General features: G+C 33.6%; 1 protein-coding gene across 1 annotated transcript in view; it reads left to right on the top strand.

The window, feature by feature from the left end:
- Positions 1 to 1,099: 1,099 nt before the first annotated feature.
- CA8 (carbonic anhydrase 8) overlaps positions 1,100 to 19,305 on the top strand; it is a 156,343-nt gene continuing 138,137 nt past the window's right edge. The window contains exons 1-2 of the mRNA XM_051970151.1: positions 1,100 to 1,300; positions 3,247 to 3,438. Coding sequence (XP_051826111.1) covers positions 1,195 to 1,300; positions 3,247 to 3,438 — 298 coding nt within the window. The 5' untranslated portion in view covers positions 1,100 to 1,194. The remainder of the gene's footprint in view (positions 1,301 to 3,246; positions 3,439 to 19,305) is intronic.

A 19,305-nucleotide genomic window follows, 5' to 3' on the forward strand; every position in this document is an offset into this window, starting at 1 on the left:
GGGGAAAAGAGATAGGTTGGACCTGGAATCACAGGAACTGGATTCAAATTCTGTTTTTGTTACTATAATAATAATAATGATGATGATGATGATGATGCATGTTACTTTGGACAAATCATTTAACCTTGAAGAGTTTAGTTGCTTTTTGTCCTTCATTCTGGAAAAGGACCATGACATTACGAAGGTGATGCCTTGATATGAAAGTGAATTAAATTTGAGTGAAGGAAACTGCAAAGTTCCCAGCCTCCCTTTTTCCTCTGGAGCCATCTGGGTCCAGTGGCCAGATATAGATCAGAATGACTAATGATGGTCCCTGATGCAGTGGGACACCTTGACTTTTTAAAATTAAGTTAATTAATAGGTTTTCATGATGGAGGCAATGTCTGTTCAGTGATTAGTGGTTCTTCTAAAATCAGAGATTAATTGATCCCGTAGGTCCCTTTCAGTTCAAAACCGATGATTCTGTGATTGATATTTCTCTATTAGTTATTCAATAAATAAATAGCCCCTATTAAGTCATCGAGGTGCTACAGCACCTGTTAGCTGTTCTCAAAATTGGACTGAAGTTTAATATTAGGGGAGTGAGGGGATAAGGAGGAAGTGGAGGGAGTGAGCCAGGAATCTTTAGGGTGGGGAAAGAATTTCAAAAAATAAAAATAAAAAAGGACGAACACTAAAAAAAAAAAAAAACAAAAACCACCCAAGCATTAGTGTATTCTTTCATTTTAGTCAGTACTGTACTATTATCCCCTGGGATGTTTCTTGATAATTTTTCCACTCCCAAGGCAAAGAGACTTATTAAGACTTACCTCTTTTGGAACACACGCTCCACCCCTAGTGAATTCGTACTTTTCACTGTTTCTCTTGTCTACCTTTATGGTTCTAAGTTATATAAAGTAGGACTTTAGACACACGCTCACATTCTGCAAAACAAACCTCTAGGTCTTGCAGCTGCACATATACACAAACGCGTGCAGATTTAGGAGCACTCAAACGCGAGGGGACACACACACAGAAACACGCAGACAAACAGACACAGACACAGAAACACACACACACACACACACACACACACACACACACACACGCAGAGCGGGGAAGTTAGTACTGCCTAACTGGTCGGCAGAGAACAACAGGCTTTCTGTAAAGTCAGGACAGGCAGCCTGGAGAGAGGAAGGTGCGGACGAACTGCCCATGGCTGACTTGAGCTTCATTGAAGATTCTGAACCCTACACGGGAAAGGAGGAAGATGATGAAGAGGAAGAGGAGGAGGAGGGTGTGGAGTGGGGTTACGAGGAAGGTAATAGAAAACCGGTAAAGAGTTGGATTATCGTGGTTGGGAATAAATCTCCTGACAAATGTCTAGGCTACGGAAATCCGGGCAGTGTTAATCCTCAGTGTGATTTTGGGGTCTTTTATGTAAACGAGAGAAGTGGGGGTCGGTGGGGCTGGTGGCGAAGAGTAGGCACGGGGCAGCCCTGCAGCGTCTAGCGGGGATTGAAGGGTATGGGAGAGGTGAGGGGGACAGCACAGAGACAACAACAGTTCAGCTCTGCTCCTTTCTTTTGCTTGCTTGCTTGGTCTGGGCTGACAGCTGAGCGCTGAGAGCTGAGATCCTGCCCTTGGGAACTGGGAGAAGGCCCAGAGGGCGCAGGTCGGGCTAGGCTGCAGCTAACTCCACCCTGGAGTCCCTGTTCGCTTTCCAGCAGGGACCCACCTCGGACTTGTGGCCTGATTTTTATTGTAATTGCGATTTAATATAATTTTCGAGGACTTTTTGTAAGTAGAAAAGCTTCTGCACCTGCGAGAAGAGCTTTTTATCTATTCCTCTTCTGATTTCCTGAATTCTATTTTCCTCAGTGGCTCCTTCTGAACTACAAAAAAAGAAAAAGAAAAAGAAAAAACAAAACAAAACATATATTTCATCATTTGGATTTCCTCCTCCCCTCCCCCTTTATAATTGTATAATACTGTATCACTGTATAAACTTGATCTATATATGTGTATGTGTATTTAAATCTAACCAGGGAGGCACACAGATACACCTTCTGTAGTTCGTCTTAGTTTCACCAAATTTAGACAAATTATCTTAATGAGAGCCAGTCCGGCTCTTTATGATGTCACATTGGCTCTCCTTAAGACTTGTGTTCAAATTCTTTTTCAGATTTTCATTCAGGGTTGTAAAACAAGGAAAATCACTTAACTTCTCATTGCTCTAGATGACTCTATAAGTATAAATTGCTGATTTACAACCCTTTAAAAGTTAGGACCATAAAACCAAATAGGAATCTAACAAAATTAATGGCTCCAGGTTATTCAAAATAGTTTTGGGCAACTTTTTACTGGGCATTTTGAATATGTTACTTAAGCAAAGTTTCACATTTCTAGCTTATAAGAATGAGTGATGAATTATGAGTACACCAGCTCTTATTATATATCAGTTTCAAACTGAAAGAATCTGAAATGCAGGAAGGCTTTCTTGGAATTTAGTATCCTAACTTTCTCTCTATTTAGGGCTACTAATATAATTTTGAATGCATACTAATATATATAATGTTAATATCATTTTGAATGAATACTAATATATGCATGCTTATATTCATGCTTTTATGAAATATATAATTGTCAGTTTAAAAAAGCATGTAATGAATTTGTGTGTTATGTTTTTCATATTCACAAACAGATTATATACATATGCATTATACATATACACATATACATAAATGTATTATATATTAACTGACTGATATCAGTTATCATTTCCCATTTCTCTTCAAAAGTGTTATTTTTTAACTTGACGATTGTCATTCTATTTGTGTCCCATTGAGTATTGCTATTACCAGCAATCTGTAATATTTTAGTGTTTCTTGTAATTGTAAGATAATTTTCCTTTATGACATCACAAATCACATAATTATATTTAAAAGTATCATTATAAATCAGTTAAACATTATAGGGTTTTTTTTTTTTTTTGGTTTAAAATGAGTGGTTTGGATAACATGGGATATTTGTACTGTAGCTTTTTCAGAAAGTAAAACATTGCTTCAAAATATAATGAAATTATCTTTCTTTTACCTTTGTAGAGTTTTATGGCCATGAAACTGTCCGTAAAATGAGTTGTATCTAATTGATGGAAGTGTCCTAAATAGAAACAATAGCAATTTTTGTTTCACACTTTTATGTGTCTAACCTTTAAAAAAAAAGATCACTTTATTTCAACTTGATTATTATTTATTTTGTTTTTAGGAGTTGAGTGGGGCTTGGTGTTTCCTGATGCTAATGGAGAATATCAGTCTCCTATCAATTTGAATTCCAGAGAAGCCAGATATGATCCCTCACTGCTGGATGTTCGTCTGTCTCCAAATTATGTGGTGTGTCGTGATTGTGAAGTCACTAATGATGGACATACAATTCAGATTGTTCTTAAATCAAAATCAGGTATTTTAAAATTCCTTCCTCTTATTCTCAAAAAATTTCTTTGCTTTTATCCTCAAGTAAACCAAGTTGTTGTTATTATGACCTACAAAATACGAACTGAAAATTTTACACATCATATTTCCTTTTTTCTCCCCCATCCTGAGTTGAAAAGCTTTATTAGAGACTATTATTTGTACAAGATTGAAATTACGTGTGTATGTATACAAACATATATACACACAAATATATATATACACATGTGTGTGTGTGTGTGTGATTTTTTTCCTCCAGAATCTTTAAGAGAGTCATAGGAATCATAAGATTATCTGATAGGTTTAGAGCTGGAAGAGACCTTGGAGGCTCTATAATTCAGCTCCTTTCTTTCGTAGATGAAGACCAGAGAGGTTTTATGAGTTGCTTAAAGTCACACAAGAAATAAGAGGTAGAACAGAAACTTGAATTCAGCTCAGTCCAGCATCTTTCTATTATACCACATACAGGATGACGTCACGAAGGTTGTTCTGTGCTGTATAATAAAGCATTTCTCTAAGTGGTGATACAACCTTATTTAATACAAAGACTGTAGTTCAGGAAATTATAGACCCTCAGGAAAGATTGACAAATTCCATCCATTACCCTGAATTATCTCACTAGGCTAATTTTGTTTGGAAATGGTTAAAATATATCTTAAGTTTGGTGGTACAGTAGATAGAGAATACTGGGTTTGGAGTTTCATCATCTGTAAAATGACCAGGAGATGGACATGGGAAAATATTCTTGTATCTTTGCTAAGAAAACACGTATTTATTTATTATTTATTTTTTTTGCAGAGGCAATTGGGGTTAAGTGACTTGCCCAGGGTCACATAGCTAGGAAGTGTTAAATGTCTGAGACCAGAATTGAACTCAGGTCCTTCTGATTTCAGGGCTGGTGTGTCATTGCGTCACCTAGCTGCCCCTAGAATTATTTTTTAGGGAAGTGTCCACTTCTGATTTTATGGGAAATTCCTAGGGAGGAAAGTTCCTTTGCTAATGCAGATCAACTGGTGTTCTTCAATTTATAATTCCCTTGAGAATTGCTTTGGACTACTGAAAATGTTAAACCAACTCCCATAGTTGATATTATAATGTTTAGACGATTGCCTGGTGGAAGGTCAGGATAAGTGATCTGTCTACAGAGCAGTTACACAGACAGTATGTATCAGAGGTGGGACTTGGATCCAAGTCTTTCTGTTTTGAGATTGTGGCTTCCTATTCATCATATAACACTGTATTTCTCTTTAGTATACTAAGAAAAGTTGGCACACACACACACACACACACACACACACACACACTGTCCAACCCCAACCCCTAAAACAATCTGACCTTTCCTGGAAAACACTTGGGGAAGAGTGGCAAATCAGAATATATTTGAATTACATAAGGTGTTTGACAAACAGTGCCTACATGTGGTTAAATTAATTCAGAATCAATACATGTGATATTTTAAATGACAGATTCCTTAGATTTATCATTACTGGGTTCAAGCATCGATCTCTAATTATAGATTAGTCATTAATTATGGATGGTTTTGAACCTTAATCTAGAATTAACATTCCATCAGGGAATTGTAGATTCATGTTTTCTTTCATGCTTATTCAGGTTTGTTCAAAGTACATGCATTACACCCAATATAATATAGATTTTTGTACTTGCTAAACAAAAGATCCTGTTTGATTACCTTGCTCATATCTCAGATGTAATTTTGAATTCAATCTATAATCCAAGTTATTTTGCCTGTGACATGAATAGGCATTTCAAGTTTACTGGAATGGGATTGAATTTTGTGGAAGATTTGTTTTAAGAAATAAAAAAAAGAACTTGAATATTGGTAAATTACTGGAATTAAGGTTGTACAATTAATTTTTCTGTTTCTAAAGTTATGCCTTTTCATTGTTGTTTACTTGTTTTGATTGTCTGACTTATGACCTCATTTGGGGTCTTCTTGACAAAGATACTGGAGAGGTTTGCCATTTCCTTCTTCAACTCATTTTACAGATGAGGAAACTGAGGCAAACAGGGTTATGTGACTTGTCTAGGGTTGCACAATTAGTATCTGAGACCAGATTTGAACTCAGAAAGGTGAATCATTCTCCTAGGTCTATTACTTTATCTGCTATACCATTTTGCTTCCCCCAAATCATGCCTTCATTGGCCAATCTGATTCAACATGTATTTGTTTATTTGTCTATACTAAATACCAAAAAAGATATATTATTCCTCTCTGTGACCCTCCCAAAAAAACTTTTGACATTGTCCCTGACTTCAGGTAATTTTCAAGCTCTTGTAGGTAGTGATGGTAATGGTCATGGTGAATAGCAACAACTGCACACTTGAAGCAATTAGAAAACAAATGCAAAATAGTATAAAATAAAATAGTTGAAGATCATAAAGATCTTTCACTGCCAAAGAATTTTACTTTATCCTGTGGGTGGTCCAGGATAGGTATACCTTCAGAGACTGAAGGTATACACCTGGAGGAAAGACACCTCGAAGGGAGAAGATGACTTAGGTCTTAAGAGGAAGCTCGACTGAAGCTGCCTAACTAGAGTAAGCTACATGAGGCACTAATCAATCAGGATTTGGGAAATGAGAGGGTGAAATTCTCCAGGAGATAGGTGATTCGGTGAACGGAGAGCAGGATCCAGGAAGACCTGAGTTTAAATTGAGCCGCAGACACTTACTAGCTATGTGATGCTGGACAAGTCACATAACTCTATTTGTCTCAATTTCCCTATTTGTAAAATGGGCTGGAGAAGGAAATGACAAACTATCATTGCCAAAAAGATCACAAATGAGTTTACAAAGTGTTGAATACTACTGAATAACAATAAAATGCTCTCTGATTTATAATACAGTATCAGGATGGCTGGAGAGAAATGACTGGGTGTAAAGATAATACTTATAGGATCATAATGTTGTAGATTTAGTGCTAAACAGAACCTTAGAGGCCATGTAGTCAGACGCATTTTATAGATGAGAAAACTGATGCCCAAGGAGGATTAAATGACTTATCTAAGGTAATATAGTGAATAAATGACAAAAATGGGATTTAAACCCAAGTCCTTTGACTTGAAATCAATTGCTTTTCCCACTATGCAACACTACCTCTTACCTACTGTACTCTGCCCTGACATAATAAATTGGGAGTATTAAATTAATTTTTCCAGATTTATGTAAAATTTCTTTTCAACATTCACCCCTGAAAAACTTTGTGTATCAAATTTATCTCCCTCTCTCCCTCCCCCCAAGACAGCAAGCAATCTGATATATATTAAATATGTGCAAGTCTTCTAAACACATTTTCATATTTGTCATGCTGTTGCAAGAAAAATCATATCAAAAGGAAAAAAAATGAGAAAAGAAAAACAAGCAAGCAAATAACAGCAACAAAAAAGGTACAAATGCTAATACAAATACAAATCCACATTCAGTCTCCATAATTCTTTCTCTGGATGTGGATGGCATTTTCCATCACAATTCTTTCGGAATTGTCTTGAATCACCTCACTGCTGAAAAGAGCCAAGTCCATCACACTGATCATCACATAATCTTGTTGTTGCTGTGTACAATGTTAAATTGTTATGAATAGTGCTGAGCTTCATATTTTAGGAAAAATATTGATGAACTAGAGGAGGTCTGTAGGAGAGGACCTAGAATGCAGAAGTTGTATTTTTTTTTTTTGAGTTTTTATTGAATAACCTGGGAATATTTGGTCTGGAGTAGAGAAAAATTAGGGGCAGCTAGATGGCACAGTAGATAGAGCATTAGGCTTAGACTTAAGAACATCAGAATTCAAATACAGCTTCAGATAACTGTGTCACCTTGGAAAATCACTTAAACCTCATTTGTCTCAATTCCTTATTTGAAGAATGGAGAAACACCAGAGAATGAAAAGACAAAACTCTCTAGTATTTTTGCCAAGAAAACTCCATGGACATTCAGAGATGATCAAACAACAGCAAAAGAGAAAAAATAATGTATGGCTGTTACCATTAAGCTGGAAAGCATTCAGAAGAGGACAAGTTTTTTTGAGTATTTGAAGTTGTTATATGGTTGGTCATTGCATGGATTAAATTCTCAAATCTTTCAGAGTTTTTCATTTTTATAACCCTTTTATAGAATAAATTGTTCACAGGTTTCTGTTTTTCTTTTTTTTCATGGGAGAGAAAATATTAACAGAAAAATACTTATTTTTAAAAAGTTTATTTTTTATTTTTATAGTATTTTATTTTTTATAATTACATGTAATAAGACATTTTAACATTGATTTAAAATTTTTGAGTTCCAAATTTTCAGCCTTCCTCCCTCACTAACTTTTCCTAAGATGGTAAGCAATTTGGTATGGGTTATTTATGTGCAATCATGTAAAACATTTCCATATTAGTCATATTGTGAAAGAAGAAATAGACCAACACCCTCCCCCCCAAAATAAAGGGAAAATGGTTTGCTTCAATCCATCCATTCTTTCTCTGGAGTAGTATAACAGTTAGAAAAAAAAATTATAAAAACCCACAACAACTTGTTATATAGAAAAGGATAGATTTGTTCTGCTTGTCTCCAGGGGGAAGAATTAAGTAGAAGAAGAAAAGGAGATTTAGGTTCATTTAAAGAAAGACTTTCCACATGGGAGATAATGGTTTATTCCAACTAGCAGAAGTCAGTGGAAGATATACATGTACTTGTTAGTGATATGAGGTCTTCTTGTTCATATAGAGGTGGGATCAGATCACCTCTGGGCTCCCTTTCAAATCTGGGATGCTGTTTTTCTCTAACGATTTCAGCTGTGGACATAATAAATTTGAAGGAATGGTAGGTATTCCAACTACTAGTCTCCAAAAGCAGTTAGGGAAAATGGGGCAGAAAACTATTCAGTCTTTCAAATAAGAGATTTGAAGTGCTATTTGTAAGTCATTAAAAGCTGTGAGAATAAATGAATTTACAGAAGGAGAGATTATTGGGCAAAGTAACAAGAGGCTAAATACTGCATCTCATCAGATATCTAAAATTATGAGATTTAAGAAAAGTAGAGTGTCTGGGAAGTCAATGAAAACTGAAATGGATAAATAGAAGGGAAATTAGAATTCTGTAATATTATGGTAATAGAGAGATGAAGATATTTCAAAGATGTGAGGATATTAATGTCAAATACAGCAGGAGGGGCTAGAACAGTGTTCTTAACCTTTTTTTTTTTTTTTAATACTATAGGCCCTTTAGACATCTGGTAAAACATAAACATCTCAGAATAATGTTTTTAAAAACACAAGCTCAAACACAGAAATTAAAAAGAAACAAATTATATTGAAATATAATTATCACAATATGTTTTAAAAGTTTACAGATCCAGAACTACATGTATAGAGAATGTAGAACATGAAGGCTTTTGGAGTAATTAAAAACTAGTACTGAAATGGAACTGATGGAAATCTTGGTAGGTTAGTGACAGTTCAATCTTAGAATTTTTTGAAAGAGAAAATGAATGCTCGGCATAGAGTGCATTTAATCTAAGAACTCAAGAAAGAGACTAAAGCTAGGTCAAGTAGATATGGGAGTCAACTGCACTGAGATGATAATTGAACTCTTGAAACTCAATAAGATCACCAACTGTGATAATATAAAATGGAAAGAGAATAGGGTTTGGGACAGAACTTTGGGGTATACTCGTGTTAGGGGTTGTAACCTGAATGGTAGTTCTTTGAATGGAAGAACTATCAAAGTAGAAAGAAGAGTAATTCAGACATAAAGTTGGAGAACTAAGAGAAAAAAGTTTCCCCAAAGCCTAAAGAGAAGTTAGCAGGACTGAATTTGATAAGGAAAAAATCTAATTGACACAAATGTCAAATTTTACATTTGGATTAAAAAAGTCTATTTAAAAATATAAGAGGTGGGAAATGTATCAATTTATCTGGAAAATATCAGGCCATGTTAGTAGATTGCAGTTACCAAGGTGATCTAATAATCAAAAAAAAAAAAAGTAATGTGATATTAAGCTGCATTGAAAATAGAGTGCCCAGACCTGGGGAGGTAGAAGTCCTGTCCATCTCTGTACAGATGATACATCATCTGTGTGCACTGTACATCAAATGTGGTCTTAAAAATGAAAATAGAAATCTGGCTAGCCAGATTACTATTTTCATTTTTAAGACCACATTTGATGAGAACATTGATTACTTGAAGAACATCTGTAAAGTATAACCTGATGAAAGATCTAGATATCATTCAAAGGAATTTGGGATATTTAGATTGGTCTTAGATAGGGCCATAGAGCCACTTTCAAGGTAGTTCACATGAAGAGAATGATTATAATTATTTTGCTTTCCTCAAAAGGGCAAAAGTAGGGACAAAGAGTAGAAATTTCACAGAGACATGTAGGTATGTTATATAAGGAGACAATTTACTAATAACTGGAATTGTTCAAAGTGAAGTGAGTTGCCTCAGGAAGTAAAGACTTCACCTCATTGAAGGTCTATAAGATTATTCCCTATTAGGAATATTGTAAAAGAAATGATTTATTCATTTCTGGATTAGTTTAGATGACTTCTGTGACTCTGATTCCTAGAATTTGTGACATTGAGAAAAATCATTGAAAGTACCAATGTATTTCCAGGGGATTGAATGATCTCAAGAGACAGAATATCAAACTGACAGTGTAGACATAGGCCATTTATTTTTTCAGACTATTCTTTCTTATTTTTTTCTATTTTTCAAATAATTTTCCCCTTTAGTTTTTATGGTTAATAATATTAACCTCACATTTATGTAGACTTTCCCCAAAACAAACATCTGAGGAGTGAAGTGGAAGATAGTTATTTCAGTTTATGAAAAGGAATTTTAAGAGAGGGCTTCTCTTTTTTTCCTGCTTATATTTTTCACCCTTGGACAGCTGCCAGCCTTTCTTATTCTTTGTCTTGGCTCTGCCCAGAGGTACAGATAGATCTTGGAATTTCTTGTGAATCATCAGTGAAAGATTGCATTATTTTTGGTACAATTGTGGATCATGGATTTAGCTGAGTTGAATCATCTCAACATCAGCAATTCTTGAATGGTCTGTATGATAACTTCTTTTAACTAGAATATTCAATTAATCCAAATGCTTTGCTCCTTGACTGGACTACATAACAGATGATACATAGGGTCTAGTCTGACATTTGTAAAATTGGTGAAAATCTGAGCTCACTCTTAACTGCCAGTGAATAATTAGATTTGTAGCTTTTCAAGGACATTTAGCATCAGAAAAGGGCAACATTTAGAGCATTTGAAGACTGCAGAGAAGATATTTGAATGCTACTGTAGAATACTTTGAGGAGTCTGATTAGGCAAGGAAAACTCTGATTTTATCTGTTCTCATTTTAGATGAAGGTCAAGGAGTTGCAAGTTTAGTTAAGGCTCCTACTTTTCAAAGTGGGTTATAATGAAATTGACTGGTTTATAAATCTCATGTATTTTGGGTATATCTAGTGTTTGCTTTGAAAAATTGTCTAATAGCTTTATTAATTGTACATCTTTGGAGATAGGGATCATGGATTTGTAGACTGATGCTAAAGAAGATAGTAATTGACATTTGAGCTAAGAAAAAAGAAACCATACTCTGTTAATATCTAAACTTTTAAGTTTATCATTAAATTAGGTTGGCTCAGAGGAACTGAACTCAGACTGCCTAATCAATACCAAATTGACAATTTTTCAATGTTAGGTGTTATCCTTATAAAGAATATGCTTTCCTCCATCTCAATAATATATTTAAGAAGATTATAAATTTCCAAAGGACTTAATCTATAAACTAAATATGTAATGAAGTTATTACATTTGCCCAAATCAAATCATTTCTATAAAGAATTATTGAATACAAAGAAGTATATAGGCCTGGTCTCTGACTTCAAAGAACTTACAATATATTTGGGGAAGTAAGATATAAATAGGAGAGTGTGCAAGACTTTAGTTCATTTATTAAGTCCCATGTAAGCAAGGCACTTGAAATACAAAGATAAAACTAAAACAGTTTTTGCCCTCCCAGCAATTAAAAGTTTTGTATGTTATTAAATGATGAATGAAGAATATAGATAAATGAGTACTCTAGAAGTTTGAAGAAATATCATTTCAGGATAGGGAGACCATGGAAGTTATTATGGAAAAAACCAAGAATTCATTGAATTCCATTTTGAAAGATAAACAGATGGAAAGGATAAAGAAAAGCCTGAAATGGTGCAAGGAATGTAAGAAAGATTGATTCAGGGGACAGTGAGTACTTTAATGTGAAAGACAAGAGGGGACAATATCTGAGATTGGGGGGAAATGTAAATTTAGGACTGATTTGGAGGTCCTTGAATACCACACTAAGTAATTTCTTAAAGGCAGGTCTCCCAATCTAGTTTACAACAAGCTAATTGGTTTTAAGATTATTGATAGATGTTCATGTTGAAATTTTAAGAAGAGAAACTATCCCAAGTTTTTATTTTTTCATTTTGACTATATTAAAATAATAGATTATATGAAAAAGCAGTTTTTACAAAATACTGCTTTATATTTCTTTGAGACTCCATCTAAGAGGTAGAATTTTCCTCTTTCCAGATATTTATTACCTTGGAGAAATCTACTTATGGGACATTTCTGAGCTGTCAGTTTCATCAGATTTTCTTGGAGAACTCCAGAAGTATAACCAGTATAAGCTGTGATTGATTTTATTTACTTCTAGTCATCGCTTCCATTCTCCAATCTGACTAGTACAAATACCTGGACAAGTATACAACTTAATTTTTCAGTAGCACACACTAATCGCTATCCTTGAAGGAGCTTAATTTCGTTCATGTGCCATAGGATGAAACTGTGCATTTTTAAATGTGTAAAAAATTGAAATTAATTTTATTGCTGTAAAGTGATATGAAAAGGAACTTAAAGGTGAAAATTAAAAAATGTAGATTTTTAGGTTTGTGCCCTTTCATTTTCAAGAAGCATAATAGAAGATCTCTCAAGGTTATATATTCCATCTGACTATTAGACAAACTTATTAAGGATAATGGATTTTTTAAATGTACTATTTGTGTAGAAGAAAGTGCTAATGAGGATAGGTCATTATGCTCTTTACTTGCAACTTATTATAGAAATCTTAATTGGAAACTTTTACTTCTGGGCATTTTGTAATTCTCCACACTAATTTTAGGGTCAGGATTTTTTCTCTTCACAAAGATATATGACACCCAATGTTTTTCAGCAATTTTGCTTAAATTTTAAAATGTTGCCAGCAAATAAGTTCTTATTCCTTTTTAGATGTGCATATGGCCTATTAATTTACATAGCATCATAGGTTTATATTTTTATTTAGTATATGGAATATTTTAAAAAGACAGCAAGATGGCACAGTAAGTAGAATACTGGGCCTGGAGTCAGGAGGACTGAAGTTCAAATTCAGCCTCAGGTATTTACTGTATGACCCTGAGTAAATCATTTAACTGTTTACCTCAGTTTTCTCATCTATAAAATGAGCTGGAGAAAGAAATGCCAAGTAACTTTGCCAAGAATACCCCATAGAGTTCCAAAGAATTGAACAAGACTAAAAATGATTAAGCAACAACAAAAGAGCAAATATATTTTTAAAAAAGATATATCACATTAATTTCTATTTTTTCTGTAATTCAATCATAAATATTTATTAGTGCCTACTTAGTATTAACTATCATACAAGATTTCATGGGGGATATAAAGAAGAAATAAATATGGTCCCTGCTTTTATGTAATTTTTAGTCTCCAAGGAAAGATGCAAACTTTCTATCACACAGCTTTAACACAAAACATTATGTTAAAGTATAGTCGGAAGAAAGAATAAAAAGATATATTAGTTGAAAGGATTATGGGCTCACTACTATCTAGCAGACTGTCTAATTATGTTGATATTTCTATTTGCTGAGAAAGTTTTTGTTTCTACATTATAAAAAGTACATAATTCTGAATGTCCATTCTAATGGAAGTGGGGATCAAACTTGGTCAATGACTTGGCACATAAATGAAGTGAATAAGGATATAGTTTCTCCCCTTCCAAAAAATCTATTTAAGAAGTAATTGTCAGTTCAATTCTACCCTCAATAATTGCAAAATTAGAAACAGGATCAGCTCTTGAGGCATAGTGCAGAGGTATACAGTGAATTTGTTTGGATTGGCAGAGAATGTTTTGATGAGGACCATTGGTTGCTTGATTCACAGAAGCCCAGGAGCCAGGTAACCGGTCTTAAACTTCGTATTGTGTAAGAAGAGGAGGTGACTTCATTGTCAAAGCAAAACAGAACAAGAATGGAGAAGTTGGGTGAAGACTAGAGACAAGTTTCCAGGGTGAGGGCATATAGTTCTACTCTCAATACGCATTAGGGACCATGTAATGAAGAGTCTGTCTCTGTCTCTATCTTTGTGTCTTTGTCTCTGAGTCTCTTTTTCTATAGATCAGTGGTACAATAATTAGGCAGTTGGGCTTAGAGTCAGGAGAACAAATTCAAATCTTAACTCAGACACTTATTCTTTGTGTTACTCTGGTAGATTCTCTCTCTCTTTGTCTCAGCAAAATGGGCATCTATTAACACCTACCTCGCAATGTTGTTATGAGAATTAAATGAGATAATATTTACAAAATACTTACTAAAGCGCTTAGCTCATAGTAGGTACTTAATAAATGCTTATTTTCCCTTCCCACCTTTTCTCTATACTCTCTGTCAATTCATCTTCTTGCTGATTAGGCAGGGGAAATCAAATAAAGGCCAATGTCTTTTACTTGGTGCTAATGACCAAGAATAAAATATAAGAATTATCTTGAAGGATGTGTAACATTTGGGTAAATAGTTTGGAGAGGGCATTCATTGCAGGAGATGGACAGTGTAATTATCTGAAATTTTGTAGCACATTTGAAGAACAAGAAATGTTGAATTGTTTGAGATGTACAATACATAAATAATAGTACATAAGGAGGCACAAGTAATTTGGGAACAAGTTTTGAAACTTTGGAATGTCAGATGACAGTGTTAGGTTAATGTAAAAATTTTTGAACAAAGGGGAAATATAATTACCATTATGTTTTAGGGACTGTAATTTAGGTAGTAGGCATTGTACTTCATTTTCATCTCTGCCTCTTAGACTCTCGGATTTTTATTAAAATCAGCTTAAGCTCCACCTTTCACATGAAATCTTACTGAAACAGCATTTGCTTGTGCTCCACTTCCCTAAGACACCTTGTCTTAATTTTATACATGTTTTGAATGGAGTTGAGTAATCACATATATTTGTATTTTTTTTTTTTGTATATACTTACATATACATAACATATACATATTGTATATACTTACATATCTTTCCCATTAGAATGTAAACTCTTTGAGGACAAGCACTATTTAAATTTTGATTTCATGTTCCTACCACCACACAGTGCTTGACATATAGTAGATACTTAATAACTGATTATTGGTTGATTGATTGGATTAATTTCAATAGAGATTGAGCACAAATCAGAGAAATCTCAAATTGGGAAGAAACCTCAGAAAAAACTGAGTCTAACCTATTCCTGAACTAGAAACCCTTTTACTGTATCCCTGCCAAATAATTATAACCATCAGCTTCTATTTCAAGGTCTCCAATAAAGCAAACTACTTTTTGAAGCAGTCCCTTACACTTTTAGACAACTTTAATTAATAAGAAGTGTTCTTATATCAAACCTTGCTACATTTTTTTGTAATATTTTTTTTTCTTAATTACATGCAAAAATAACTTTTAACATTGATTTTAAAAAAAAAAAAGTTTGAGTTACAAATTCTATTCCTTTCTTCCTTTCCTCTATTTCCTTGAGATGTAAACAATCTGATATTGATTAGGCCTGTGCAATCATGTAAAAGTAAAAACTTTCTATATTAATCATTTTGTAAAAGAAAATTCAAACTAAACAGAAATAAATAAAAGAAGGAGGAAAGAAAGGAAGTGAAAAACAGTATTTTATATCAGATACTATTAGCCCTTTATCTGGAATTAGATAGCACATTTCATCATAAGTCTTTTGGGATTGTCTTAGATCATTGTATTGCTGAAAATAGCTAAGTCATTTATAAACATTTATCACCCAACAATTGCTGTTGCTGTGTTCAATATTCTGTTTTGCTCACTTCATTCTATATTAGTTTATATGAGTCTTTCCAAGTCTTTCTGAAATTATCCTGCTTATCATATTCTTACATCTTTTACCTTGTCCTGCTTCTTTCCTCCAGAACCAAGCAACACAAGTATAACCCCTTTTCTGTATGATAACTAATCAAAGCTTTAAATAAAATTAAAAAACTGGCATGCTTAATAAATTTCTAGATAACATACATTTAAAAAGTATTATAAACATGGAATAACAGAGTAAGGATTCCCATAAGGTTTCTACAAGCTAGAAAATTTAACTCTATATAAGATGAATATCAGTTGGGATAAATATATAGCTTAATGTAGGTTCAAAAAAATCAATTTAAAAAGTCTAAAATGGGTAGACATGCCTAGAAAGCAATACTACCGAAAAAGTCTTTTTTTTTTTTAAAGCTCTTTTAAAGCAATATACCTTATTTGTTTTTTAAAATCTCATTATTTTAGTAGCCTAATTAGATGTATCATTTATTCACATATAATAAAGCAGTTTAGCAAATTGGATGGCCTAAAAACAATTATTGAACATTCAATATAAAAATCAAACATTTGATAATTTTTACTTCAGGAAAATAATATATATAATGTGTATTATATAATATAATTCTTTATAAATTTCAAAACTCTAAATATCAAAGTACATATTTAAAGGACTAATTTGTTTATCAAATTTTAAATTACAAACAAAATATGCAATTAAATATGCAAAAAATATACACTTAGATTATGGGCACATTATTTCAAAGGTATAAAACCTTTTTTTTTTTTTAAATTAACCTTTATGTAATGAATATATTTTATAGAAATTTTGCTGCAAGCTCAACACAGCTCAACTATATGAGGGCCATTAATAACAAAGAAGAAACAAAAAATGATTCCAATCTTATCTTGTATTAAGTATTCAAAACTCCTGAATTCTACCTTGTTAAGACCACATATGGTATATTATGTTCAGGATTAGATACACATTTTAAGGAATAAACTTATATATATATATATATATATATATATAAACTTAATAAACATGGAAAAGAGAAGATTAAGAGGGAAAATGATAACTGTGATCAAATATTTGAAGGACTTCCATGTGGAAGAATTAAATTTCTTCTTTTTGGTTCTGGAGGATAAAATTAAGAGCAACAAGTAAAAGTTTCAAAGAAGCAGATTTAGGATTTCCAGCTTTTTTGATGGAAAATCTTTTTAAAAATTAGAAATATCCACAAGTGGAATAGGCTGCCTTGAGAGATATTGGGGTCAACTTGATTAGAGGTTTTCAAGTAAAGACTTTCATAGGTTATAGAAGGGAATCTGTTTAGAGATGGTTTGGACTAGAGGACTTTTGAGGTCTCTTTCAAATTCAAGATTTTGGGATTCTTAATACATAATGATGTAAGCCCTTCAGGTTACTAGATTCTTTCAGGTCAATAAGAAGAAAAGAAGAACATTAACCCATGTGGTATTAAAATTTGTCAAATTTGAAGGAAAGAGATACTATTTTGTTGATACTATTTTATCTAAGAGTTTCCTTCAAAGTGGATCCTTGATCATCTCTATTCCTGATTTCCATAATTAAAGTATCTTTATACATATATTTTAAATCATAAGTCATGTAAAACAATTTAGCATAGAGCCCAAACATGGTCAAAATAAATAGTCTATGCTTGGGTGACCAAAATCCAGAAAAGTTAGCAAAGACCTTTTGAGGAGATAGCACTTGAGTGACCTTTGAAAGGAATTTCAGGGATTTGAATAGGTGGTGAATAAGAAGGGGTGTATTATAATCACAGAAATAAAATCATGGAGATTTGAGATGGTTATTCAGTAAGGCAGTCATTGGGGACTAATCATTGGGGAAACAAAGAAATGTACATGGAGTGTTGTATATTTATAATAACAAGAGCCTAGATAACTTTTTTGTTGGGAAGGTTATAGAAGGATTTCTGTTTAGATATAGGCTGGACCAAATGATTTGTAAGATTCTTTCCAATTCAGAGATTCTATGAAGTAATCATTCAGAACCATCACATAAATGGGTATTGTCAAGTGAATGAATCAGAGGATCGCTTGGCTCTGTCTATCAACTCATTCACTCTAGGGAAATGAAAACACAGTAATCATATACCTCATATCTCATATAATGTTAGATTTTGATTTTCTTTCATGTGGCTTGGTAGAACTATTGGATGTTAGTGTGATTTAATTCCTCTAGAGAAAATAGAAAATATTGCCGAGTCTGGTGCCCTTCCTATCTCTACTCAATTTAGATTCAGGCAAAATTTGTGTCCATTTAGTTTTCCCTTTGGATTCCTCTTTCCCTCTTCCTGTTTCCTAGTGGTTTTCCTCCAATTTAAAGAATACCTCATTGCCAATTTAATCCATGTGCCATCTTTCCTTGGGTTTTCAATTTTAATTCTTATCTTGGAATAAAAAATTTCTTTTTGCTAAGGGAATTCAAAGTGTAAGTGATAATTAAAGTGTAAAGTGATAATTTAAAAAATTAAAATAAAAAAAATTATTTTGAAGGGGGCAGAGGGATCCCTCTTGTGGAGCTCCTGAAATCTTACTAATAGCAGCTTTAGGCTAATTTTTTTCTTTTTCTTCTTTTTTTCTTTGTTTCTTTTGTAATGCTGGAGAAACTGAGTCAAGATAGAGATTAGAGAGTATTTAATAATTTATTTAATGGGAGAGATTTATTGGGACTAAATGGATCCATGGTTTGGTCCCAGGGCTAAATGAGACTATGTCTCCAAGAATCCAGCAAACAATGAGAGTTCTCAATGACATATATACACATGGCTCAGACTCAGGGGGTAGTTGAGGCAGGGTTGGAGTCTGGGTCCTGAGAGCAGAAACTGGACTCTGACAGGGTGGGGTGAGCCTCTGGAGATGAGATGACATAATAGGGGGAGCACCCCAGACATGGGGAGAGGCATCTTGATAAGACGGTATCTGACATTTAGGTAGTTTGGGATTGGAAGGGGAATTCTGATATTCTAATACATAAGATCTTTTATCCTCGTCAAATATTCTGATAAAGAGGGAGGGGAGGTTTTACAAGACTGAACTTTGAAAAGCAGAGAAACTGAGTCAGGACTGGGTCAGTATAATTAGAGAAACTGAGAACTGTGGCATAACACTTTATTTCTTTGTTTCTTCTCCTCCTCTTCCTCTTCTTTTTCTCCTCTTCTCCTCCTCCTCTTTTTAAAAACTGTTAACAATTTTTAAAAATTTGAACTTAACAAATATCAAACTAAATGAGAATTTCCACATAAAATAGAACAGAAGGGAATTATATCTGAAGTTGAGAATCTCTATTGTTTTTCTTTGTAAATATATAAGAAATATATAATAAATCAAATTGTAACTTTCAAAGCTATCCTGTTTGTCTGTGATTCCTTAGGCTAACTTTTTAAAAATCCTTTCCAGAGGAGTCATGATGAAGTGACATGTATCTGAACCATTGATAGCCCTTTGACCATTTGTATAGTGGAGAGTTGGAAAAAATCTCATCTTTTCTTCATTCCATTTTCTCCAGACGCAATAACTATAACCCTCATGTTTTCTCTTTCATAGCAACCATGCTGTGTTACCCAGGGAGAGTTTTTATTGCTTTGCTTTAAAGATGTGCATACATGCTCTTCTGTTAGTACCTACTCATAATGCAACAAATGGTTGCCTTGGTAATATCTTCTAGTTCCTT

This window comes from Antechinus flavipes, chromosome 1 (genome assembly GCF_016432865.1).
Source record: "Antechinus flavipes isolate AdamAnt ecotype Samford, QLD, Australia chromosome 1, AdamAnt_v2, whole genome shotgun sequence".
Lineage (NCBI taxonomy): Eukaryota > Metazoa > Chordata > Mammalia > Dasyuromorphia > Dasyuridae > Antechinus > Antechinus flavipes.